The sequence below is a fragment of the Cavia porcellus genome, unplaced genomic scaffold, assembly GCF_034190915.1.
Source record: "Cavia porcellus strain 051 isolate PalLab524CR breed Dunkin Hartley unplaced genomic scaffold, mCavPor4.1 scaffold_25, whole genome shotgun sequence".
NCBI classification, from domain to species: domain Eukaryota; kingdom Metazoa; phylum Chordata; class Mammalia; order Rodentia; family Caviidae; genus Cavia; species Cavia porcellus.
This window is the reverse complement of record NW_026947508.1, coordinates 46,629,342-46,657,224: the sequence shown is the minus strand read 5'-3', so window position 1 is coordinate 46,657,224 and position 27,883 is coordinate 46,629,342. Positions and strand designations below refer to the sequence as shown.

At 39.4% G+C, this 27,883-nt stretch overlaps 2 protein-coding genes across 3 annotated transcripts in view; one reads left to right on the top strand and one right to left on the bottom strand.

Moving 5' to 3' along the window:
• Positions 1 to 3,920: 3,920 nt before the first annotated feature.
• On the bottom strand, positions 3,921 to 19,566 carry Prpf38a (pre-mRNA processing factor 38A). Its single transcript, XM_003463070.5, has 10 exons — positions 19,259 to 19,566; positions 18,334 to 18,493; positions 16,830 to 16,951; positions 14,867 to 14,952; positions 13,651 to 13,761; positions 8,424 to 8,536; positions 7,775 to 7,801; positions 7,575 to 7,672; positions 6,338 to 6,386; positions 3,921 to 5,507 (listed from the first exon to the last, which is right to left on the bottom strand). Exons 1-10 carry the CDS (start codon positions 19,386 to 19,388, stop codon positions 5,465 to 5,467), a joined length of 939 nt encoding a protein of 312 aa, XP_003463118.1. The 5' UTR covers positions 19,389 to 19,566; the 3' UTR covers positions 3,921 to 5,464.
• An 81-nt stretch (positions 19,567 to 19,647) lies between these two features.
• Positions 19,648 to 27,883, top strand: part of Orc1 (origin recognition complex subunit 1) — a 29,987-nt gene continuing 21,751 nt past the window's right edge. Inside the window, exons 1-3 of one of the 2 annotated variants that reach the window (XM_063235186.1) lie at positions 19,648 to 19,850; positions 25,606 to 25,705; positions 26,280 to 26,404. In XM_063235186.1, the coding sequence (XP_063091256.1) occupies positions 25,611 to 25,705; positions 26,280 to 26,404 (220 nt within the window). In that variant the 5' untranslated portion in view covers positions 19,648 to 19,850; positions 25,606 to 25,610. Of the gene's footprint in view, positions 19,851 to 20,336; positions 20,523 to 25,605; positions 25,706 to 26,279; positions 26,405 to 27,883 lie in introns of those variants that run through there. The other variant, XM_063235187.1, reaches the window with a different exon arrangement.

Here is a 27,883-nt window from a genome sequence, read left to right as displayed (position 1 = left end):
GCATCAATTTCTAGGGACAGTTGTGCAGGATATATCAGTCTTGGCTGGAGGTTATTATTTTTCAAAGCTTGAATTATTTCTCCCCACGCTCTTTGTGATTTGATGGTTTGTGCCAAGAAATCTGCTGTAATTCTGATGGGTGTTCCCTCGTAAGTGATCTGTTTCTTGTCTCTGACGGCTTTTAATATTATGTTCTTATATTGGATTTCTGGAATTTTGATTATTACATGCCTGGGTGTAGCTCTGTTTGGGTTGTAGGTGGCTGGAGTCCTGTATGCCTCATATATCTGAGTATCTTTACCTTTTGCTAAATTAGGGAAATTCTCTTGGATTTTTTCTGTGAATAGCTTTTGTAGTCCATTTGTTTGTGTCCCCACTTCTTCTGTTAATTCTTAAGTTATAGATCCTCTTATCATCTTCTAGTTTTTGTATTGTTGCTGTTTGGTTTTTTGTTATTTTTAAGAAGTTTTTCATTTTGTGCTCCCATATTACAAATCTGCCCTCCAGTTCAGATAATCTGTCCTCAGTTTCTTTCAAGCTGTTATGCCAGTCTTCGATAGAGTTTTTAGTTTCCTGGTAATCTCTTTGAACCTGCTTTATGTATTCTATGTTTTCTCTATTTTCTCCATCCAACAAGTCTTCCCTTTTTTTCTGTTCTTCCATTCCACCATCTGTCTTTTCTTGGGCAGTACTTAGCATTTCTGTAACTATTCTGCTTGTCTTGTTTCAGGTCATTAATAACTTCATTCCTGAACTCCTCTATGAGGCTCTGGAGATAGCACTTTGTGTCTATTGGTGCCGCGTCTGCTATTGTATGTTTCTCAGGATTAGGGGCCGAGGACCCTTTCTTGTTGCTCCCTCTTCCCATATTCTTTGTTCCTTACATTTAAGTTTGTATAGGAGGCCCAGCTTCCTTCCCTGTCAGCCACAGTCTGTTTGAATTGTGCAGGCTAGGTGTTCCCGCCCACTGCAACGCACCAGGGAGACAAGGACCTGGGCAGTCTATGCTGGGCCCGCCCCTCCAGGTCAACCTACTGAAGGCTTCACCACTAGGGTGCACCTCCAGGCACTGGGACCTGAGTTGGGCTAGCCTATTGCGTCTCAGCTAGCGGCGTCTCCCAGGCCAGGCACTCCACCAATCCCGCTTGAGAGGGGGATATGTGACTGAAGTTACTGCAGCATCTCTTTCCGGGAAGTCTGTCACGTCTGAGTATGTCCTCCTCTGAAGCATCCTTCTCTATGGAAGGGTCCTGATTCGCTCACTCACCGCAGGTTGATGCAGGGCAGCCGGCCAGTCCTGTTCCCAACTCCTTCCAATGCTTCCCACTCTCCAAGCTTTCGCGCCTCTCTCCCTGCTGTGCGGGCCAGGACGCAACAGTGGCTGCAGGTAATTCAAATCGCTGTTTCCAGTGGTGCGGGGTCCAGCTTCTGTGCTGAGACTTTATCTGTTCCTGCTGTACCACCGGGATTACATTTCCAGTTGGTTTCTCTTAATTTAGTTCGTTCCTGGGTCGGCAAAGAATATCCTCCCTTGCCTAGGACTTCCTGCCCGGCCCCATTCCCGGATTTCAAGTGGGGTTTACCAGAGCCTCCGAAGCTATTGCTATCTATCCGCCATGTTCTTCCGGACTCCCCATACCTACCAATTTTTAATTAGGAAAAACTTTGCCAGATTCAACAACAGAATCATCTTATTTTTTTTTTTTTAAGTTTACAAAGTTGAGTATAAATTTGGATGCATTATAGAGCAAAAAAAAATTTTTTTTTTTTCTTTTTGTTTGAGGCCAGAGCCTTTGAACAGAGCTATATCCCTACCCTTTTTAAGTTCTGAGACAGGATCTTAAGGTGCCTATACCGGGCTTAGATTTGCCTTCCTCCCACTTCAGCCTTCCCGGAGTGTTGGTATTACAAGTATATGCTACCACACCTGCCTGGATAAAATTACCCAGAAAAAATCTTTAAGATCATATTTAAAAAAATATTTTGTATGCTTAATGTGGCTATATTGAGAATTCAAAAATATACTAGAAACACTATGTAATTCATTTATTTAAGATGGATTTTTTTTTATTGCTTTGGTTCTAAATACAGTGGGATATAGCTGCTTGTGTATTTATGCTTTTATGGAGAATTCCTAAAAATGGGATTATTTAGTAAAAAACTGAGTATACTCCTGGTACATATTGCTTAACTGCCCTTCAGATAAATGATAATGTTTGTAATTCGTAATAAGCAACACAAATTTGCTGGTCTGCTTTTTAAAAGATTTAAATTCCTAGTAACGTTTCCTTATTAAAAAAATTTGTTGAAGAAAGAAGGCTTGGGGCTGGACATTTAGCTCAGCGGCATAAGTGCCTGCCTTGCAAGCAGGCAGTTTTGAGTTCCATCCCTGGTACTGATTTAAACGAAAAAGACCAAAAAAAACCCCCAAGGCTTTGTATGTAAGTACCAAATAACAAAATCACTTAAAAGCTTGTTAGAAATTTGCTATTATTCAGAATAGAAACACGTATACACAATTTCAAGGGCGTGTGAATTTTTTTTTGGTGCCAGGGATCCACCTCACAACCTGGTGTCTGCCAAGCAGGCACTTATGTTGCTGAGCTAATCCCGAGCCTTCAGAGTAATTTTTAAAATTTTGAGACAGGGTCTTGCTGAGTTGCCTAGACTAGGCTTAAACTCTCAATGTGCCTGCCTCTGCATCACAGAGTAATAGCATTACAGGCGTGTGCCACCACCTCTGCTTCACAAAAAGTTGTATAAAAGTGGGCTCATATGCAATATTTAAGAAATAAGGTAAGTTAATCTGAATTTAATAGGAACTAAAATGTTCTTTATTTTTCCCAAGACAAATATTCCTCCTAAAAATAAGATTAGTTAAGGGAAACACTAGAAAGGGTGTTTTCTTGTTTCATGTTTTAATTAAGTTGTATCTGGATCCAACTATAGATGAATCTAGCATACTGGATTTTTCTCTACTTATTTTTCTGTAATAGTGTTGGTATTTAATTTGAACCTTGCTACATTAAAAGTTTTTACATTGTTTATTTTTATTTGCTTTTCCCTAGAATGACTTGCTTTCTCTACTTCAATTCCCACATAATTATTTCAGTTCATCAGGATTATGAAATTGCTGGATTGCTAGTTTCTGAAGTTACTTACATGCTCTGTTTTGTATTTTGTGTTTTTGAGACAGGGCCTTATGTAGTTCAGACTGGCTGTGAACTCATGATCCTTCTGCTTCAGCCTCCTATGTACTGGGAATGTGCCACTATGCCTGGCAGTTAAGTGTTTTAAAAGAGTCTTAAACTGTTGCCCAGGCTAGGTTTAAACACCTGGACTCAGGGATCCTGCCTTGAACCTCCCAAGTGGAACCAGTGTATGATGACACCCCCAGTGGCCGTTACTCTTTGTTCTAATAAAAGAATAGGTTCACTTTGCTTCCTGCTATAGGTTGGTCATGCTGCCTCATTTTTAGTCCAGTCTCCCTGACCCCCACAGGTGCTCATTTCATTATGTAGCTCAAGCTGGCCTAGAACTGGGTAATCTAAGCTGTCTTCATATTTGGGGCAATCCTCCTGCCTCAGGCTTCTAGTCCTGGAGTTACCCATGCCTGGCTTTAGTCCAGTTTTTATCACATACCTACATATGCTTTGGATTTTATGTTTGAAATAACTTTTTTTTTTCTTTGAGGGTTTTTACTTAACAGATAACCTGGTTGGTCCATGGATCCTTTGGCCAAAGACCTTTGCTTCACCACCTAAAAAAGAAATGCTAGGAGTCTATAATAGCTTTGAACAGAGATGCTTACATTTAATTTTAAAAGTGTCAAAAGTGTATCGTAATTCATAACAGCACTTAGGAATAACTTTTAATAATGCAGGTATAAGATGATCCATTGAAGAATATTAAAGCTCAAATAATTTTTAAAAAATGCTTTAATGTTGCTACAAAAGTTCTTTAGATCAGTTACAAGCAGTAGAAGTGTTTATCCTATGCCCAGATACCCAGACCTGCCTGGAAAAGCTGGATCTTGGAGGGCTGCAACTTTGCAACTCCTTCTGGGGATACAAGTTGTAAGAGGTTATTTAATCATTTTTTTCCCTTCTAAAGAGGAAAGAAAGTACAGGTAAAAGGAACTTTTTAAGGATACATCCTGATATTTTTATCAGTACCTAGGGACTTTAAAAGTATTTACATTGCTTTTGTGTCCTTACACCCTAGGCTTCTTTGACCTACTCTTGCCTAATTTTCCTCTCTTTATGAGTAGTTTATTCCAGTCTGAATAGGTGATTTGTGCTTGTTACCAGTGCTGGTGATGCCTATGGCGCCATTCTATGTTCTAGTCTTATCTACATATACTTCCTGGGCAATCTTACTAACATCTTCCACAACTGCTGTAACATCAACCTTGGCCTAGATCACTATGCTGAATTATAGTCTCTTATTTCCCACCATCTGGGATTTACTTAGCTAGATTATATACATCATTGCTGTCTCAAAAGAAATTTTAAAGTGAATACATCTTTTTTATTACCACCTTTGTCTTTTTTCCCTGCCCCTCTAAAAGATGTCTTTCTACTGTACTGTATTTTCTTTGTGACTAGTTGTACTGTCCAACAATTCAGCCAAAACCATGAATAGAACTGAGATAGTTTTCCCCATTAGAATTGTACATGTGTGATTTCTGAGACAGAGTTTCACTGTGTACTTAAAGCTGGTGTTGCGCTTATTATGTGGCTGAGGCTGGCCTGTACTCATGGTGATCTTTCTGCCTCAGCCTCACAAGTGTTGGGAATATAGGCAATGCGCCACAGTGTCTAATCCTCCATTAAATATTTTTGTCCTGCTATCTTGCTGCTATTAATTAACCTTGGGTAATGTCAGTATTTACAGGCTACGCATCTGCATTTTAAGAGTTGTAAGAGAAAAATGGCGCTATGTAAATGTGTTGTAAAGAGTATTAAGGGCTACTGTCTATTGAAATTGTTGGATAGAACTCAATCAATTAATCCAGAGGACCAGCCAGTTTTCATGTTTATTACTACTTGATGTTGTTGAAAAAAAGAAATTACTGCTGGACTGATTTGATCATTGATAAATAGCAACAGCACAAATTCAAGGATTTTCAAAGTAGTTCTAATCATGGAGTAAACCAAAAACTCAACTACAAAAAAGTGTCAAATGGATGTCTCAGGTTTAATAACAAAAAGGCAAAGGGTCACCAATACAGCCTCATCTTTTCTCTCCAATTCCCAGATCCTTTCTACTCTTGTCACAAAAGTTTGAATATAGTTGTAGTTGATTGGGTCAAAAACAGACCTTAAAAAACATCATCCTTCAAAGATGTTTACAGCTGAAAAACAGATACAAAATTTTCAGCACCTCTTCCATTTAAAAAAATAACATAGCTGCCAAGAGAGCAGCTCTTAATCCTTCCACATAAGTACCCACAGTGAATTCATCACTCATTTCCTCTCCGGCTCTTCTTATGGCTTTTCTTTGACCTGAAATGGAATATGTACACATATATAAATCATTAAGGGGCAAGGAAGGAGTTTTGAGAAACTCTTATGATATGCAGACACTTGGCAGACACTTGGGAATACTTAACATTTATTAAAAGTGCCACCCCATCTTAGAGGAACACTGTAAGTCTGGCATTGATAATATAACCAGTGAGGAAACGACCTCTTAAGAGTTACACAGTGATTTCCAGTGAAAGCTGTTCAGATGAAAATGACTTGGCCAAGGTCACTCAACCACTAAGTTTTAAAACTTGGTACTTAAACCCTAAGGCAGGGTTGGGTATTTCGCTCAGTGTCAATGTGCTTATGTGGCAAGCGTGATGCCTTAGGGTTCAGGCTTTCAGCACCAAAAAACTGAAAAGAAAAAAAGAAAAAAACCTACTCACAAATAAAAAAACCCATCAGGTGTTTTGAGACTACTGTTAACCCATTATCCAAAATCCACAACCCTACCAAAAAACAAAAGTGCAAAAGAGACAATAATTCTCAGGAAAATGCCAGTGCTGTTTTGAAATGAATGAGAACTCCCATTTCCATTTCTCTCATCAAAACAAGGACATTTCAGGCCCAACTTCGTTATATTTGAGGGATTTAATTTCTGTTGTTTTTATTTTGAGACAAGGTCTCACTGTGTTTCAAGCTGGATTGAACTAACTATATACACCAAGCAAGGAAGCTAGGCTCAAATTTAAAGTGACTCTCCTGCCTCAGGCTACCTAATGGTAGGGCTATAGGTATGTGCACCATGCCCAATTAAAACTTTCAATTTCTGAACAAAGATTTATATTTAAATAGAAGTCCATATTTACCTTTCAGGAGACTTTGAGTGGCTCCTATGTCTGTGACTACGGTGATGACCTGTGAAAGAAAAGGTCACTGGATGAGTCAGATCTTAGTCAGCTATAACTATCATTGACACATCCCCAATCCCACCCACTGGTTTACTGCTAAGGTAGTTTATGGTGGGAAGATCTCTTGTTCGCAGTACTACTACAAGCAGTGTAATGTGTGGCATGGAAATTAGTACAACAATACTCAGCCAATTTCAGAGCCATTACATTGAGTGTTTGCCACCCTTTTGGCCTTTTTCCTGTAATTTCAGATGAAAATACTGAAGCTTACTATTATGACTTCTATCTGGATTCCCCCCCCCCCCCCCGCCCAAAGTCTTATGCAGTCATAGGTGGGGTTTTTTCAGAGGTGGCTGATGCATGATACAATGTTAGGATTAAGGGTGGGCGATTAATTAGTCTACTGATTGGTTTGGCTCTGCCCTAATTCTGGTAGCCTTAGGGTTGGATACATGAAGCAGAAAGATGTTAAGATTCCTCTTGCTGCTTTATTACCTTCTGCGTACTATGAGCTGTTTCTCCTCTATGATGCCTCTGTACCACGCCACCTTGCTTTAGAACCAACCTATTATGGGCTGAAATCTCTACAAAACTGTAAGCTAAATAAACCTTTCTGAGCTGGGTGTGGTGGCGCACACCTGTAATTCCAGCACTTTGGGAAGCAGAGGCAGGCTGAAGCAAAAGGATTCTTGTGAGTTCAAGGCCAGTCTCAGCTACCTAGTAAATTCAAGGTCAGCCTGAACTGCATAGCAAGACCCTGTCTCCAAACCAAAAGAAAGAAGGGAGTAAATAAACCTTTCCCCCTTTAATTTTGGGTATTGTCACATCAACAAGAGAAACATCCACCATATCAGCAAAACTCATAGGACTCAAGATCATTTTCTTTTCATTTTGGTGGCACTGGGGATTGAACCTTAGGTCTTTTCATTTGAGCTACATCTCTGGTTATTTTTACTTTTGGACACAGTCTTACTAAATTGCTAAATTTCCCAGGCTGGCCTTTATTTTAGCCTCACTCAGTGCTGAATTACAAGGGTGTGCTACCATCTCCAGCTAGCAAGCCTTAATTTTCAAATTCCATGTCCATTTTTCTTTTGCTAGGCAACAGAATAGTTAAGCACTTCCATACTGTAGGAGGGTAACTGCTCCTTAGATTTATTAAGACAAGCAGTGACAAACAGCCCAAATGCTATACCTGGGGACTTGGAGCGGGATCTGTGTCGTCTGTCTCGGGACCTGCTTCTGTGTCGTCTTGGGCTCTTGCTCCGATGTCTCTCTCTGCGGGGTGAAGGACTGTGGAAGAGACTGGTCAGCCTGCCAGATCTCTTTGGTGATACATAGATAGTACTACCACCCCTTCCCTTCCTTCTTGATTTGAAATGGCTGAAGACTTACCTCCTCCTTTTGGGAGATCGACTCCGCCTGCAGAGAGCAAAGGAAAAGAGGTGCTAAAGTTAGTGTATTGGGTGTTGTAGACTGCAAAACTGAACCCAGTTCCCTGCAGATGAATCCAGTGGTCCTGACTCTTACTTCTCTTTCTCTGTATATGTCCTTTGTCATGTAACTTTATAGCACCGTCTATTAACTTTAGGAATAACCAAGTGCCTTGCCATCAACCAACAGTGTATTTGCAAATGTGATACAAGCAGATACTGGAAAACTGCTTCAGTGACTTGTGTATGATTGAATTCTGCCACAACCATGAGAACATACTTAACAGTCTGCTGGAGGCTGAGACCCAGAAAAGACATTAAATTACCCCAGCCATCCTTGCAAAGGCCAGCGTATACCAGCCAGAACAAGGTCAGCAAACAGAGCTTATAATCCAAATACTACATCTCTTAATTTCACCTTCAATCACTTACCATATACTTGTGAAGTAAAGAAATGGTTTTTGTCTGCTAGTGAGGTTTTATGTGTGATAGTTTTGCAACAATTGTTAACTAATGCACTGAGCAAACATTCTCCATAGGCTGGCGTTTTTGTTTCCCTGAACTTAAAACTCATAACCAAGATACTTAAAATCTAAGGACTAGTGCCTTGCCTTCTGGGAGACCGACTTCTACTTCTCCTGTATCTCAGTGTGGGAGAGCGACGGGGCTTATCCAAGTCTCGGTAGCTTCTCCGCCGATGATCAGGTGATGGCACTCTTTCCAACTGGAAATAAGAGGGGTAGATCAGTGATGCATACAGGTTGTTAATGGTCAGTCATCTAGGAATATTGATTACGTTCCCTAGCCTGTTCCAAAGCCCCACTCCCAGTAAGGTGACTACATGGTGGGATAACCATGAAGACAAAAAGCAGCTGAATTTCCAAAATGAAAGAAAAGGTACAAGTCAACTGAAGTTTAAATAAAAAGCTGTGGTGTATCTAAATCTTCAAAACTAAATTTCCCTTAGTACTGCCAACACTAAAGGCCTACCAACACCAATCACCCTGGTACTTACAATCACATACAGTGCTCAGACTGTAGTATCTAAATATTATATACTTAAACTAAAGACTTCATCAAAATAGTTGGTTCCTGGTCTGAGGCATTCTAGATATGATTAGAATATACGTAAGAATTCAAGGGAGCTATTAAAGATTGTTGCAATTACATTAAGCAACCTTAGAAATTAAGATGTCTCCACTGGCCTAAGATGGAACAATCTGAGCACTGATGTGGACATTAACAGATTACAACATCAGGTTTGTTTAAATCATGGCCGGGTGTGGTGGCACACACCTGTAATCCCCTAGGTCATGGCCAGCATAAATTACAGTGTGATACTCTGTTTCAAGAAACAAAAGTAAACTGAAGTTAGTCCATATGGTTACTAGAGGTAAAAGTGCATCATCTTGGGAGAATAGTATAAAATCGACTTTTTAAGGCTGGTAAAGGATCAATTATCTTTCCTGCATAAACTCTACCTGTGAAAAATAAAATGCTGACTTGGAACATTTCCTTTATTTTTGGTTTCTGAAAGTGTCTCATTATACAGTTCAAACTGATCTTGAACTCAGTATGTAGCCCAAGCTAGCCTCAAAACTTGTGGTGAACTTTGTGCCTCAGTCTCCCAAATGCTGGATTACAGGCATGCACTACCATGTCTGGCTTTGGAAAGTTTCCTTTTACAGGTCTATTCCAAGTGAAAATGATGAAGAAATAAAAGAATATCACCATTTTACAAGACCTGATGGAGCTAGTCATTGTTCATCAATGAATTCTAACATTACAAAAAGTGAGACAGAAGGACCTCGCATACTCCAAGGGATGTATGTACTATTCCTATGAAACAGAGTTGCTATACTCCAAACTGAGATTTAAAAAAAAATCCTTCCTCCCTATCAGCCAAGTATGGTAATGCATCCCTGTAACCCCAGCATTTGGGAGGCTGATCTCTGCAAGTTTTAGGCTAGCATGGACTACAAAGTGAGTTTAGTGAAATCCTGTCTCATTGGCACTTTGCATGCCTGGCAAATGTGAGGTTGTGTTTGATTCTCAATACAAAAAAAAAAAAGACCCCCCCCCAACCTCCAATCTGATTAAGCCTTTAGATCTAATAGTTTCTAGGAAGTACAATGGACATGTTAATGTTAAGCAACATCCTATGGAACTAATCAGGGAAATACAGACTGAAAATCTATATAGGGTAAACAACCTGATACAATGAGGTACTGGGGCTAAAGCAGCAGGAATCCAGGAGAGCAGAGTTGCCTAAAAACAATGTGACTATTATAGTGACGCTTTAAGGAAAAATAATGAGCTCTCTATTAACACCAATGCATGAAAGTGGTCTAGAACTCAAAGCTGAAAGGCCCCAGTCAGTGGTGCCTCTAGCTGTTTATTGTCCTGTACAATGACTTTTGTGTCACCACAGACTGCATATGTCATGGTGGTCCCAAGCTGAAAGACACTTAGTGGTCGGTGACATCTTGGCCTTAGGGTGAGTATTAACAGGATTGCAATAATGCTGGGGCAAATCTACTGTCCTGCCACTCACACAAAAGTAAGCATCTACAATTATGTACAGAATGTAATACTGATTTTAAAATGTGCTCCATTTAATTTTCATTAAAAAAGCTCTTTTATAAAACAGTATAAAACACCTCATACAACTTGTGTTCACTGTGCCTTCTGAATTCATCAAAAAGGTCATAGGGAGTGACAGGTCTAAACCATATAGATTTGTCTAAGAACACTGTTGATGCTCCCACTACAAAACTGTAATGACATTTTAGCATATATGCCCATGACTAAGTGAAACATGATTTCAAATTATTTTGGGAGGAACATTACATCTTCACATTGTCACCCAAAGATGCTAGTTAGTCAGGTTCAGTCAGTGAGTATTTCTAGTCACATGAGAAGAGAAAACGCAATCTAGAGCAGTGGCAACCAACAGAGGTAGACACCTGAAGCCCTGAGGTATGTATGAATACACACAATCAAAGGTGAACAATCAACAAAAGGTATTTATGAACAGATAATTGGGTTTTTAAAAAGGAATGTCTAGGAAACAAAGCCTAACTGGTAACAAAAGCAACTTGAAATAGATTAAAGAGCTGAACTAAAGGAAAACCTGAATACTAGGGAGATAGCACAGAAAGTTAAAAAAAAAAAAAGACAAGCTGGATGGAATAAAAGCTTGCATCTAGGAGAGAATGGAGAGATTGTAGAATTGAAAACTCATGAAAAACTTCTTGGAAATAAAATAAAATGAATCCCAAGGGTGGTTAAAGGAAAGCCAAGCTTTAGAGATAATAAAAGTGCAAAATAACCAGCTAAAAGATAGCTCTTAAAGCAGTGGAGATGGGGTGGGATCACAGATCACATCAAAGAAACAATAATTAGAATGAATGCAGATTCCTGAAAGTGACAATGGCTGTCAGATGACCACACTGTCAATCTAGAATTGTGTACTTAGCAAAATATCTTCTAAGAACACGAGGGAAGCAGTCATTTATAGGCAAATAAACTTACTAGGATAATAGCTGCACTAAGGAAAATTCTTAATTTGTAAAAAAGGAAGGTGAAATACATGACCAGAGATGCAAAAGAGAAAACTAAACTGACAGACATAGCCTGTGAAAATAACGTATAAACTTGATGGCTACAAAGAATTGGACGCTAGATGAGAAAAACCTGTGACCTGGGAATGATGCTGATAGTTATAAATGGAGTTAAACTATGTTATGGTTCTTACTATCCCTCATAAGCAAAGATATAAATATCAAAATAGTGAACTTAATCCATCATTGTATTAAAAAAAGCTATGATCAAGTTCTGTTTATACCAATAACTGAAAGGGGAATTAATAAGTTTATAAATGGCACTTAATTTGGTTAAAGGAGAAAAACTATATGATCACCTTAGTATATGGCAGGAAAAAGGTAAAAAAAGATATTCTCATTCATGATAAAAATTCACAGCAACCCAGAAAAGAAAGAAAAAAATCCCTCCTTTTTTTGACCTTTTTGAGACATGGTCTCTCAGCCTGTCTTGCTATGCAGTTCAATCTGGCCTTAAGAACACTCTGTAGCCCAGGCTGGTCTCACACACTCAAGGTTTTCTTGCCTCAGCCTCCCAAAAGCTGGGATTACAAGTGTGTGTCACCATGCCTGACTAAAATTCTCTTATTTTTGTAAGAGGTATCAACAGGAAATCAATAGCAAATGTCTTTTTTTTCCCTTGAGACAAATTCTCGCTATTCCAAGCTGGCCTTGAACTCATTATGTAGCCTAAGCTGGCCTCGGACTCTGCTACTCTTCTGCCTTAGCCTCCCGTGTTGGGATTACAGAGGCACACCACCATACCTGGCCTGCAAATGTAGTTATTAGCAAGAAACTATCAGAGGGGAGCTGGGGATTTAGCTCAGTGGCATAAGCGCCTGCCTTGTGAGCAGGCAGTAGTGAGTTTGATCCCTGGTACTGATAAAAAGGAAAAAGACAAAAAAAAAAAAAACTATCAGAGGTAGTCACTTTAAAATCAGGAACAAACAGATTTTTTTCCCCACTACTTCAGTGCTATACTGAAAGTCCAACAGAAAGAAATGAGGGTCATAAAGGTTACAAAGATACTAAAATTTATTATTCCAAAGACTGTTTGCCTAGATTTTCCTTCCAAATCTAGAGTTTAGTCAATTAAAAAATAAACTTTGTATCTACACATTAATAACAAATACCTCTAAAAAAAATCTTCCTTTATATTAGTAACATAACTATTCATAACTTCCATCACAATAACAAAGTAAAAGGGAATAAATCTAAGACATACAAAAACTACCTGAAGGAAAATAAGTTTACATGTTAAGTTTCTATAAGGCGAAATAACTGAAAGATATACTTTCTCTCAAAAGATGTCACTTTCATGAAAGTGACATCTTTTGAGAGAAAGTATATCTTTCATTTTCTCCTAAAGTTTGTGTAGATTCAATGCAATTTTAATCAAAATACTAGCAGGTTTCTTTTATACTTCACAGTGGATTCTATTATTTACATAAAATAGCTCTTGCTCCACTAAAAATCCAGACTCTTCCAAAGTTATATAATTAGGATAGTAGCATTTGTATAAAGTGGCCAGGACAGTAATACCAGAATCAGACCCACACATATACATGATTTTGAATTAAAGCAAGGCAGGCAAGCGGGAAAAGAATAGGGTGGCTTTATTTTATGCAGTGCTGGGTACCAGACTCGCAGCCTTGCACATGCTAGGCAAGCACTATCACTAAGCCATACCTTCAGCAAAAAGTGAGATTTTCATTTATCCACATCAAGTAAAAGAAAGTAGGTTGCACTTTACCACTGTTGAAGCTTTTATCAGGTTGTCCCTCCAAAGTGCCATCCACTCACAGGTGGGGCTTTTCAGAGTGACTAGATTAAGGGTGTGATAACTGGATTAATCCTCTCACTAGCTATGGGTGGCTTTGTTAACTAATAGGCTTATAGCCTGAATGGAATAAAAAGGGAATGCAAGGGTTATTTAACACTTAAGAGAACATTATTATTCTTACTTTACAAAGAAGAAAATTAAGGTTAAGTAATTTTAATAACTATACCACCATTAAGGGGCAGGGGACAGACATAGCTATGGTTTCAACCCCCGGCACTAGGGGAAAAAAAGAAACACTAAGATTATAATACTAGTAAATGACAGCAATAAGAAATGAATCAAGGAGTATTTGACTCTAACATTCATACTTTTAATAGGATAATTTTTTTTAAAGAAATAAAAACTGAAGTTTGGAAACAAGAACAAGAATCTTAAAAATCCTAGGTGCCTCACCTTCTCATCTTCCTCCTCCTCCTCTTCACTAGACTCCACGTCATCCATGTCTTCTTCCAGAGCACTAACTCGAGGCTCCAATTGCTCAGCTTCTTCTAGCACGTAGCGTTTCTACAGAGAACATAATGAAAGTTACGGATCGATACCATCTGCTTTATGTCCTGAGGCCTTAACCCTGGACTTCTGACACTGACAGAAAAGACATGGGGCAACCGCTGCAATGATTTCATTTCAAAGACAATTTAGGTTTTCCTAAAGAGTTTAATATACATGGAATCCATATACTTTCTTAATTTTTGCTACAAACATAAATACAAAGCTAAAGTGAAGAAATTAATTTCCATTTGGTTCTATTTCTTATGATCGTACTCTGTAAGGTACACAGAAAATCATGGCCAGCAAGATTAGGTTGCTTGGCAGTTTCAAGAGAAGACACCATTCTTCATATTCCTGACCCAAGGATATGGGGAATGTTGGGTAGCCTGGACAGGCAGCTGTGGAATAATGAGAATAATGCATTCCTACTTAGCTCTCATTTATCCATCATCAAAATTCTATAAAGGTTGGAAGAAATGAGGTATGTAATAGGACAAAAGTTTGGGAGATAGGACAGTATTCAACCAGATACAGAAAATACTTATCAGACTCAACATTTTCATAGTAAATAGTGTGTTAGATGATTCTGTTCAATTGCAGGCTATTTTGAATGTTGTGAGTGCTATGCTGTTATCACTGCACTGTTAGCTCTTTAAAAGGCCCACTCAGTTTGTTTTCCCTATATATTTTCAAACAGTAGTTTTTAAATCATAAAGCATGATCTCAAAGGGTGCTTCAGGGACAATCCTTAACAGGGAGGGTATTGCTAAAGGGGAGTTTCAGGAGACAAGACCCTACCTCCCCCTCCTGGTTCTCTTTCTCTTTAAACAGCCTGGCTTTATATGCTCAATATGAAAAAAGCTGTTCACAAAGTTTAAAACCACCACTTAAAACTATAAAATCCTTGATATATCATCCCAAAGATAAACTTTCTTATGTCAACTATTCACTTTTAAAGTTTACCCTTGAAATACTTGGCTTTCTTCTCACTCCCCATCTTCTTTTTCATAGACACAGAGACGCTTCTCAGGAGGACCCCAGTGACCCCAGAGCTGCCGTGTTTCAATATGGATTTGTGTTTGCCTATTTGTCTGTCCCATAATAAACCTTAGTCTCTTACCTGTAGCCGGGGCAGAATGATATCACAGACTCTCTCACTGTGCAGCAGTTCATCAATAAACTCATCTACATGCATCAGTTCAAACTCTGAAAGAAAGAGTAATTAGGCCAAGCAACCTGGAAGTGATATTTAAAGTAAACCTGGGGCTGGGAATTTAGCTCAGCAGCATAAGCACCTGCCTTGCAAGCAGGCGGTCATGAGTTCAATCCCCAGTACCGATTAAAAAAAAAAGTAAACCTAACTAGCAGGAAAGGCAAACACAAAAGCAAACACACAGTCCTCAATTATTCAGGGATGATCTTGAATACATCATGTAAGTTTTAGTAATTTTATGTAACTCAAGGTTATTTTAATAATTTTATAAAGATTTACATTAATTCACGTTAATTTTAACATCAAAAAACTCCAGTGTAATTTCTCATATCCGTGTTTTTGAATACAGAACATATATCTTACATAGACCATGAAATAGTAGCTTTTTACAACTTCCATAGCATATACTACCTTAATTTAGTGGTTCTGATCTATAACCACATCACCCTAGGAACAAGAAGTTCTACTCGTAACTAGGTGTAGTGGCCAGGGATGCTACTAAACACTCTACAATGCTCAGGAAAGCCCCTACAGCCAAGAATTATCTAGCGCTGTATGTCAACTGGTTGAAAACTCCTGCTTCGGGTCAACATCATAAAATCAGTAACTCACTCTGTCATGGCCATGACCATGTCCAGTTAACTGACCATGTTATTTCCAGACACAGTATAGCACTAGTATACCACTAGCACTTAATATGAGTTAAATAAGTAAATGGAAAATCTGAAACACTCTAAAATCAGAAACTTTCTTTTTGATGTATGATACTGGGGATTTACCCAGGACTTTTAAATTGAACTTTATCAAGTCTTTAAAAAAAAAAATTTTTTTTTTTAAAATTTTGAGACAGGGTCTTACCAAGTCTCTAAGTCACCCAGAACTTGTGATCCTGCTGCCTTAGCTTCCCAGAAGGTAAAATTTGAAATCTGTTTTTTGGTTTGTTTGGTTGGTTATTTTGAGACAGGGTCTCACCATGTAGTGCAGGCTGGCCTTGAACTCATGGCAATCCTCTTGCCTTTTCCTCCTGAGTGTTCAGATTATAAGTGTGCTATATATAGACTAAGTATACTCTTACCAATGAAGGAATATCACTGAAAAAGCTATACTTAGCTTGAAACCTTTTTCAACATGGACACGACACTCAAAATATTCTGGATTTTTAGCTGGACATAGTGGCATTAGTTACTCTAATCAATTCCACCTTCTCAGCAGACTGAGATAGGAGGATTTCAAGTTTGAAGTTAGCTTGGGCAACTTTAATGAGACCCTGTCTCAAAATAAAAGTTAAACGAGAAAAAAAAGTTAGGACTTTAGCTCAGTCGTAGAGTGCTTGCTGAGCATGTTTAAGGTCCTAGGTTCAATCTCCAGAATTGCAAAAAAAGAAAAGTTCAGACTTCAGAGCGTTTCAGATTTATTAACTAGGGGTGTTTAACCAGTAAAGTACATAGAATTGTTCCAACACCCAGAACGTTCTTAAATCTGAAAGATTCTGGTTCAAAGCCATTTTGGAAAAGGATATTTGACATGTACCAACTTTCTAGTCTTCTACTGTTTAATGACACATGTGGAGGAGAAAGGGAAAGGCAAATGTTACAGTCTTTCATTATGATGCTAGGTGACAAAGGGTCATTACTCAGGTTCTTCCTCAGTGTAGAAAGTGTCTCTGTAAAAGATATGCAGCTGCCCCCTTGAATATACTATTTTTCAATGATATTCCAACATCAGAGTACACTTAGTCTATAGATGGCATTGTGAAGTACAGTTCTAGAGAGGAGGCCAGCAGAACTGTGAAGATGAAACACATAGAAAGTGACTTACAGACACCGTGACATAAAAACGAGAGTGAATGGAGTCTTGGCATTGTACCCACCTCCATTTCGGTTCTGGCTCTTGATTTTTCGATAGTCGTTGTACAGGGGTTCCAAGTACTTGTAGCAATCAATTGCAGTGCCTGTCAGCCTCATGTAAAGCGCGCCCAACATGCGGACATACCTGGCAGATAAAAGAGAAGAGACCATTCTAAGAAGTTCTTGAGTTTTTCAGCTGGCTTCTCTCATGACAGAAAATGGTAAATGTGTTTTTTCATTTCTTTGGGGACTAGAAAGGTGGACTTTGGAGGCAGCACAGAGCCCAAAATGGCTAAAATATGAAGAGCTGAGTTTCGGTTCTCTATTACTAGCTATGGAAACTTCATACATGCTTAACTTTCACCTACACCATCTGTAAACTAGGATAAAAACCATTTACTTCATACAACTATTCTAAGAATTCAAGGAGATGCTGGAGTTAATAAGAGGTGTAAAACACATTTGATAATACCAGATCAAGTACACACAACTATGAATGTGGGTCTTGGAAAAAATTAGTTATCTGGGTTAAAATTCTAATTCCATAATTTACCAACTCATGTTAGGCAAGTCACTTGTTTTCTCAGTCCTTGTAAGACTATAAGATGGAGATGATGCTATTTCATTTACTGGCTGCAGTATTCAATAAGAAATGCGAAGAAAGTACTAAGCACAGCATGTAACATTTGCCACTTCCTAGCTGCCTGACCTTGGGTAAATCACCTAAATCTCTCAGTGCTTCAGTTTCCTTCTAAAATAGGGGTAGCAATTTTATAGTGTCAATGTGAAAGTGAAGTGAATTACTGTATTTAAAGCCCTTGGAACACAGCATGTCATATGGGAAAACTATTACCATGTATCTCTCATATTTGTGAGCTTCTTTAGCATGGATAACAATAAAAGAGCAGCCAATGTCTTTAGGTGTTTACTACACAACAGACAATGTGTGGATGTGCATATATTATCTTCTTAAACTTCCCTTAAATCCTATGCATTGGTCTTATCTCCATTTTACAGGTAAGGAAGTTAAAGCTCAGAAAATTAAGGATTTCCTCAAGATCACAGAATAATTAAGTCTACATATGAATTCAGATGTCAGAAAAATCACACCATTACTTTCCCCTACCAGATATTAGGCATTGGTTTCTCCCAAACATTCAATTTGTGAAATACTTTTGTGGGTAAAAAATTACTAAGACTAGAAAGTAGAGTGGACAGTTAATACAATCAGAACTAACACCTTAAGTGCAACTCTGTGAAGATAAGATTAGACACACTGTGTTCATAGCTCTTAACCAAAGCCCAATTTTGAATCACTAAATTGAAGCTTTTAAAAATACATATATGTATTTTGAGACAGGGTCTTGTTATGTAGTCCAAGCCCGCCTTCCACTTAACTATGTAGCCCAAGCTGGTCTCAAAATTTCAGTGACCCACCTGCCTTAGCCAATGCTGGGATTACCAGTGTGCATCACCATGCCCTGCTTAAATTAAAGCATATATAACAGATAGTCAACATGCACTTACTTGAAATCTTCATTTTTTATAAACTCTACAATGATGTCCTTCTCAGGCTGAATTTGAAGCATCTTCAAGGTCAAACACAGAAAGGGAGTTGGTTTTATGTTTCCACCATAGACGCCACCCACAAATCTTAACTCCATGGCTTTATCAACTACAAGTTCAGCTAAAAAAGCAAAAAAAAAAAAAAAAAAGAGCTTTTTTTTTTTTCCCTTCACATAAGTGGAATAGTTTAAGATTTGGAGCCCCTTAACAGCCACCAAGGGTTTAATATTAGGGAGATAAGTGCGTATTATAACACTAAGAGTAATGACAGCAGTTAATATAAAGGGAAAGATTTCTATACAGCAAGTGCTGCGCCAAGCGTTTACTATTACTGATTTGATCTTTACCACTAACTAGCAAGTTCCAACACTGTCTCTACTTCCAGATAAGAAAAACAGTTAAGGAAGGTTGCGTGCCTTACTCGCTCAAGTCCACAGCCAGTATCACAGGACACGGATTTATGCCCGAATTCGAACAAAGATCGTAAAACTAGGACTCACATGTAAAAACACTGGAACTGACCTAGACTTAAGGACAGAAAGGACTTGATTTTGGGTATAGTGACTTCATTTAAGACCTCAGATGTCTATGTCAAGGAGTTATATCCAGCTCCCTGAGTTCAACGGCTTTGAATCTAGATTTGGAACCCAACTGGCTAGCATTACATGGAATGTTTCAACCCGAGACACTCTTCATAATAAAGTAAGACTAATTCATTTCTGACCTCAATACTCAATGCAAGTATGGGCACACAGCAGGCGATTAAATTGTTTTTGATAACTGGTATACTTCTCTCTAGTACCACCCCATCTATGGGTCGATCTTACTAGTGCGGAGTCAGGAGAGAGCACAAGGAGGCCGAGGCAGTTTTCGCGCTCTTGCTCACCTGTGAGTCCAAAGCACTCTTCTTTCCAGTACTTGGATTCATAGATTCGCGTCCGAATGATCTTTTCCACCAGATACTGGGGGTTTGTGCCATGGATGCTATGCGCATCCTTTACTGTACGGTTCGCCATTTTAGAACTCCTTCGGTTCTACGTATTTCCGTCGGATCCTCCAGGTCAATAAAACACAACCAAAACGACGGAAAAAAGTGTAGGAAATCTCTAAATCGGCCAGGAAACCATTTGGAAGCGGAAAGCTCAGCTCAGAGTACTTCCGGGAGCCGCGCGCCGATCGAATTGACGCCGGCTGCAGGCGTCAGCGGAAGTGCGTCGTGCGCCTCCCGGGTAGGCGGGGCGGGCTGTGGTTGGTGACGCCACACGTGGACAGTTTGGGGGCGGGGCCACACCCTTTGGCGCGAAATTTTCTTTTTTTCACTTTAGAGTTCTAGCCTGGCATCAGCTTTGCTTACGGTAAGCGACCGTTGGGTGCTAAGGGAGAAGTCTAGTTCCGGCAGGTTAGAGTTGCCGCAGCCTGCAGAGAGCACAAAGCGGAGGCGGTGGGAAGCTGAGAGCCCGCGGAAGTTTCGGTCCCTGGTGAGTGTGGCGGCACGAGGGCCGGAGTGGGAGCCGGGCCTCTGGAACTAGGACGTTGTTCTCTGCAGATTCAGTCTCTGTGTGTTTCAGCTGACGTTCACCCAGCGTCTATTAGGTGTCTAGCTGCGATCAGAAAAGCTGCTCTCTTAGCCAGGTATTTGAGAGTTTGCCGTATATGCCGTGGGTGAACTGGAAGCCCCCAGCAGAGAAGCTTGAGCATTACGCACTGAGACGCTCAGGAATGGTCTTAGCCTTTTCTTCCATTTGCTTTTCCTTTGAAAAACATTTGCATCTTTTCTCCCCATCGGAGCGTAGCACGCCCTACAGGGAAGGCGGAGCGGTGTTATTACCACTAAAGTGACTGCGCTTGTCTGGGTCAGGCGGTTGTCTGGGTCACTTTTTGTGACTGAGGAGTCCAAACTCCTACTTAGGTCTTCTATTCTCCGGATAACATGCTCTTAACTGCTATGGCTCCTATCCTTTCCAGGAGAGAAGAGTAGTGGCTTCCTTTCTACTGACTTCTTGTGATAGTTGAAGAAAGGCTTAGAAGAATGAGATGCAAGAGTCTACTGCTTGTGAAGCTACAGTGATTAGGTCTGATTTCATTTGTCAGTAGAATATGAGTAATCGTATCCTCTCTGGTGGTTTGTGAATGCTAGTGGCATGTCCAAGGTGAGCATGGTTTACTAAGTGTCTCTCCTGCAGTTTTTAATTGAATAGAGGACAATATGCAGAAGTTTGGATTCCCTGAAATTGAATGGGACATTTTGCACAAATTGATCTGTTACCTCAAATTCTATTTAAAAAGTAAATAAAATTTCTATCCCTTACAGATGAATGCAAGACATTGGGGGGATGGATTTATCATTTTGTATTTTCTTTACCTAATCATTAATAATACTAGAATAGTGCCAGACACATTGGTGCTTAGTAATATGGTTAAATTAACAGAAGATTCTGTTATCTCCATTTTGTGGGTAAGAAAATTGAGGCCCAGTCTACTCATTCAGTCAGTGATTGGAAAACCTGACTACTGTAATAAGCCACCAGAAGCAAGTTCTTTCAGACATAAAATGACATCATTCAATGAGTGTCTGTTGTAAGGGGAGATAATTAAGAGTACAATAGTTGGAATCTGGCTGTTCAAGATTTCAGGTTTTTTGTTGTTAGTGGTTTTCTTGTTTTTGTTTTTGTTTGTTTGTTTTTTTTTTTTTTTAGACAGAGTCTGACTATGTAGTTCAGGTTGGCCTTGAACTCACACTGATCCTCCTGCCTCAGGCTCATGAGTGCTGGGATATCAAGGGCACACCATCACTCCCCAGCCAGGGATTGCATTTTTAAAGTTGAGTCGTCCTATATAATACTGGGCAAGTTATTATCTTAAAAAGATAATAGTATCTTCCTTTCATTTAGCAAATATTTATTATTGAGCACCTATTGGGTACTTAATCTGTGTTAACATTGTTCTAAGAGCATTGAAAGAAATAAATATATCGAGTTTTGATCAATGTTCTTTCCTACTGACACATATATTACAGATCCCTTATCTGTTTCCCAGGGTTGTGACTCCAGAGCTTCGTGCACATTTCAGATGTTTGGTACCTGTGGCACCAAGACCAGTCCAGTGGGTATCTCCTGGCAGCCAAAGTCTTGGATAGGCCAAATCAAGCCTGCTTTTTCATTCTGTTTACTATTCTAGGTTAATAGTGGTTGAGAGGAAATGCAGGGAATGGGGATAACAAATAGCATTGAGCTCACTGAGCTGTGTACTTGTCATTTAGGTGTTTTTCTGTAGGTGTGTCATTTAACAAAAACTTCAAAAAATTAGTCAGGAGTTCTTCCAAAGAGGCAGCAGAAAGGAAATCATAGCCAGTATCAGGCCTTTTGTATCTTTGACATCTTAGAATCTTTAGCTTAATATTCTTTTGTGAGTTTTCCCCCACTGTTATGTGTATAGTTGCAGTTGATTTAATTTATTGCTGTGTGGGGTTGATTTTGGTTCTTCTCTTTTGAGGATATGTATGTATTTCTGTTAGAATTGCTGGAGCATAGGATATGAATATGTTCAGAAGTTTTTGGGTTTTTTTTTCATAAAAGTTGAATTTTCTGAAGCGGTTGTACCACTTTACAGGCCCTTGGGTGGTATGTGAGAATTTTGGCTGCTCTCTCCATCCTCACCATATTTGCTATTGTCCTGATGATTTTTTAAAAAAGTTCGTTTTTTCTGCCTTCTATTCATTTGCCTATTTTGTGTCAAATCCAGATCTAAATACCATCATGAACAACATAGACAAACTTCTAAGTGCCCTACTCTTTGAAAGTTACCATAGTAATGTCAGAAGTGAAGCGTAAAGTATATCTGGCTACAACTCCAGGTGTTGAGGTGGGGGCTACAAGGAGATGGGAAAATAAAGAAAAGAGGAAAAAGCTGGGGTCAGGTGGAACTCACTCTCCTGATCGGAGAAGAGGAACTCCTCAACCACTGAAGAAGTAACCTTTTGCCTAGCAGCCCCTAGCTGGGATCGCCATGGGACTTGGTGTTGTCTGGGCTGTAGCAGCTTGTTTGCCAAGGGCGCTCATTGTTCTCCTGCACTTGTGATCAGTCTCCAGCTGCTCCCTACAAGGAAGCACAATAAACAGGAAAATAATATAATGGAGAGTTCTTTGATAATAGGGTGGTACTGGGAAAATGACCCAGGGGTTGGGTAATGTTCCTACAGGTATTCAGTGAAGTCCTTGCTTAAGGAATTTCACTGGAGCCAGACCCGTGCCAAGCAGCTGCAAAAGTCACAAGGCAGTGACAACCTTCTCTGTTTGAGGTTTGGAAAACCAGGCATGAACAAGCTGAATGATACAGGAAAGAACTCCTCTGCCTCCATCTAGGGCAGTGATGGGAACCTTTTAGAGGTTTCAGTGATACAAACAGCCTGCTGAGGCACGCATACCACAGTATCACCACCGATGACCTCGGGGGGATCACTCATGTACACCCGTGTTACTTTTTATTGAGCACTGTCCATGATCTCCTAGAAATGAAAAGTTAATTTTTTTTTTTTTTTGTCTTTTTCCTTTTTATCAGTACCAGGGATTGAACTCAGGACTGCTTGCTTGCAAGGCAGGTGCTTATGCCGCTGAGCTAAATCCCCAGCCCCAGAAAGTTAAATTTTAAAGGAAGATGCTGTTTTAATAAGCTAAAGGTCTGAATTTAAGGAAATTGAGAGTAAGGATTTAGTGCCTTACCAGTATCTAATTTTTCAGTGTTCAGCTCAGGATCCCTTTTCTCTGAACAGCCGTAAAGGTTGGTCCTCTAACTTCCAGGGGTTCCTCTCTGAGTTCTTTGTGTTATTAGTTTTTCTTTATTACATGTATGTGGTATGTGTAAATGCACATATATATATGTTTTTTGAGGTAGAGTCTCATAGGTAATTCAGGCTGACCTTGAACTCCCAGTGTCCTCATGCCTCAGCGTCTTGAGTGCTGGGATTATAAGCATGTGCTACCACACCTGGCTCCTGCATTTGTATTTTGTGCCTACACATAACTGATGTGAAACATTTCACATTGTTAAATGTTTCATGTCTATTGTGGTTTTTTTCTAGTAAGAACTTCCAAACATGTATAGTTTATTTTCTTATGTATTATTTTTGTGTACAAGATGAAATAAGACATAGTACAAGATGTACAGAGGTGATACTAAATTACCTATGTTTAATCTTCATCAAGCCTGACTTTTTCCCTGAAGAAAATATTATTGAATAGCATCCAAAAAATGAAATACCCAGGAATCAATCTAACAAAGGATGTAAAAGACCTCTACTTTGAAAACTACAGTACTGTAAAAAAGGAGATCTAAGAGGCTATTAGAAAATGGGGCAATATCCCATGCTCTTGGGTAGGAAGAACCAATATTGTGAAAATGGCCATACTTCCAAAACTTACATAGATTCAATGCAATCCTGATCAAAATTCCAATAGCATATCTCACAGAATTAGAGAAAACAAAACTAAAATTCATCTGGAACCAGAAGAGACATAGAATAGCAAAGGCAATCCTGGGCACCAAAGACAAGCATCACAATCCTTGACTTGATATTATATTGTAAAACTACTGTGATAAAACTATGTGAAACTGGCAAAGAACAAAACAAAACGAAACCAGACCCAGAGATCAGTGGAACAGATTAGAAGATGTAGAAACAACTGCAGACACACTAAGCCACCTTATCTTTTTGTTTGTTTGTTTGTTTGTTTGTTTTGGTACTGGCGATCGAACTCACAACTGTGTGCTTGCAAGTCAGGCACTTTTGCCCCTGAGCTAAATCCCCAGCCAGCCACCTTATCTTTGACAAAAATGCCAAACCATTTACTGGAAGAAAAGAGAGTCTTTTTAATAAATGGTGCTGGCGAAACTGGCTCTCCACATGCCAAAGATTAAAACTGGACCCATATCTTTTACCATGTACTAAGATAAAATCAGAATGGATCAGAGATCTTAATATTAAAACAGAAACACAAAATTTGCCTGAAAATAGAGTAGGTAAAACTCTTGAATGCATTGGTGTAGGCAAAACTTTATGAACAAAACCCAGATTGCAGAGAACTAGTCAACAAATGGGATCTCATCTTACTGAAAAGCTTTTGCACCACAAGAGAAACCACCAACAGAGTGAAGAGACAACGTGGGAAAAAATGTTTGCCAGCTGTACCTCAGACAAAGGACTACTACTGAGAACATATAAAGAACTGAAAAACATCAGTCTTCTCAGATTTAAAAACCCAATCCAAAAATGGGCATATGCGATGAATGTACACTTCTCAGATAAAGAAATACAAACAGCAAATAAATATGTAAAGAAATGTTCAACATCACTGATCATTCAAGAGATGCAAATTAAAACACTGAGATTCTACCTCACCCTGGAAAGAATGGCTATTATCAAAAAATCAAGCAATAACACATGCTGGAGGGGCAGTGGAGAAAAAAAAGCCCTTTTCCGCTGTTGGTGGGAATGCAGACAGGTGCAACCACTGTAGAAATCTGTGGAGATTCCTCAAAAACTAGAATTGGAGGCGCCATTCAGCCCAGCTATTTCTCTCCTGGGTATCTTCCCAAAAGAATTAAAAACCTCATGCCACAGTGATATATGTACAGCCATGTTTATAGCAGCACAGTCTATAATAACCAGATCTTGGAAAAAAACTAAATGCCCATCAACCGAGGAGTGGATAAAAAAGATGTGGTATTTTTATACAATGGAGTATGGCTGCAACTTGAGAACATACCAATTAGTAAAATAAACAAGACATACATCTGTAAACATTATATTGTTTCATTAGTGTTTGAGCTGAAAAAAGTATATATATGTATATGTATATAACAAATAGTTAAGATAGTTATACTATTGATTTGAGTTCACTCAAGAGAAAGATTTGTGCTAGTATTGTTCAGATGATTGATTGCAGATACCTTGTGCTCTAGGGCAGTGATTTGGGGATGACAATATGCAATGTGTGTACTATTTCTGCCCCCTGCCTGATGTGTTTTGGAATTCTGTTGTAGGTTTTTTCTTCTACTTTTTTCTTTCTTTTTATCCTTGAAAGAATGGATTTGAAAAACAAAAGAAAATATTATTAAAGTCTAAAATGTATAATACAGGGTAGAAAAAGAAAAAAGGCTTAACTTATGGAAGGCAGGAGTATATTTTGGACTCCCTGAGTGTTGCCATCATAACTCAGAATTAGGACTTTTTCACAGGAGCCATGATATCCCATAATACAAGGCAGAAGACCAGGAAGACTTACTCATGGGTTGGCAGGCGTTTGCTGGATCGAAAATTGGGCTACCAAACCTATACGTAAGTGATGGGGTTCTTTGGTGGGGTGCAGAATTGCTTTTAAAAGGAAATTGTTGCTAATTTTATGTCCCCTCTCTTCGGGTTACTGTAACTGGAAGACCAAGGGAACATTGATTGAAGGAAGGATTTTAGTTGATGTAAGTTTGTGTATAAATAGTGATGTGGGCAAAATTATATGGGTTAGTAAATTTTGTGCAATAATGTCATAGGTATTTGAGATTGAGTGATTGTAACTCTTCATGCTAATGGGATACAGGATATTGTTACTGTGTCTTCCCTAGTTACACAGTGTCTTTCCAGCCTTAGAAAACCTTTGTTCTTTGTCAAAAACAGAGAAGTTAGGATTTATCTTAAGCCTTCTAGATTCTTCATTTGTGCAAAAAATATTCATTTGACTCATTTTGTCTACCCTTTTACGTATAACTTAATGAGTTGGTTTCCCAGTAGGAGAGTTAGTCAACATAGAGGAATTACTTAGGGAATTTCTGGTTGAAGAATGCTTTTGGTTACAGAGCATCTAAAAAGTTTATTCACTCTAAAAGACATTCTAACAAGTTTCTCTGTTACTTCCTAGAGAAGTGTCTGTGAAAAGAGAAGGTTGTTCAATTCAGACTCACATCCAAGTTGGCCAGTTTGTGTTGATTGAAGGGAAAGATGAAAACCCCTATGTTGCAAAATTGATCGAATTATTTGAAGATGGTGAGTTTGCTGCTGGAATGAAAAACATTCCAGGTTATGGCTGATTGGGAAGTGAGGCAGAGGGAGGCTGCCAGTCTGTGTTCAGACGGCACGCAGTGCCCCGAGCCCGTGAGGTGGGATTGCATGCACGCCAGCTGTGCCCTTTTCCCTGTAGAGAACTTCTTCAGTCACCAGAGCAGCATTGGCTAAAATGGAAATGGAGGGCTTGGGAATTTTGCTTTTTGCATTATTTTTAGGAGTGGATAAGAATAGTCATGAAGGCAGGATTTGGGGGATGGAGAGAAAAGATGAGTTGGGAAGCAAGGCGACAAAAATAAATAGGAGATCGGTACTGTGCTAGATATCTAGCCTTTTGTTTGGGCCCGTCGAAGTGGTGAATTTGATGAGTGCAGCTTCACAAGGGAGGAGCTAAGCTGGGTTAGGAAGGTGTGTCAGTTACTATTTGGTCAGAAAAAGGAAAGCACTTTAGGTGTTTTACTCAGAGGGACTCAGGCACGGGGTTGGAAAGGATGGAGGAAAAGGTGAAGTCTCTCTGAGATCAGCAGGCAGGAAGAGCCGAAGCGTCCTCTGATGTGTTGAGCTTCAAGCCTGTGCAGGTAATGATCCACAGCACACTGCAAGTGGAATAGGGCAGAACTCCACAGGGAGAACTGAGAAGAAAGAAACCTTTTGATTGTTCTTGGTTTTTGAGACAGAGTCTCGCTATGTAGTTCAAGCTGGCCTTGAACTCAATTTGAAACTGTACAAAACTGCTTCCTTTGTATGTGGGAGAAGAATGGCATGAGAGAGAGAATGCTATAGCAGTGTGTATACCTGAGAAAAACACTGGATCACAAGTTGCAGGCCATAATAGGCAACTTTGCCTGACCCTGGCCCAGGAAAACCAAAGGGCTGGAATGTAGCTCAGTAGTAGAGGATTTGCCTCACCTGAGCAACACCTTGAGTTGATCCTTTGGACCACAAAATAAAAAGTGAAAGAAAGAATGAGTAGACAAAGATGTTTTGTTGCATAGTTAGGAGCCACATTGGACCCGGAGAGGAGTCTCATCAAACCAGTGTCCACTAGAGGGAGCACAGCAGCTGCAGTGCCGCCTACTTGGTACAGATTTAGAGTCCTGTGTGGTGGGTTCTTCTCTTTGGAGTTAAGAAAGGGCCTCGCCATGAGTGTATGAACATTCGCTTGGTGTAAAGTGATATTAATTGTATAATAAAGCTGATGATTTCAAGCATGTTTCATCAGAAGTCATCTTGTTGGTTGTAAGATGTTGCTGGTTGCTGTGGTTTGTTTTTTCTGAGACAAGGTCTCACTATGTAGTTCAGGCTGGCCCTCAACTCCGTGGCTGGCCTCAGGCTTGCAGCAGTTCTCTTGCCTCAGCTTCCTGTACTGGGATTACAGGCATGCGTGGCCACGCCCAGCTGAGCACTTCTGAGAATTCGTTTTGGGCCTGGATTTTGGATAGCTTCTTTCAAATACTTTTG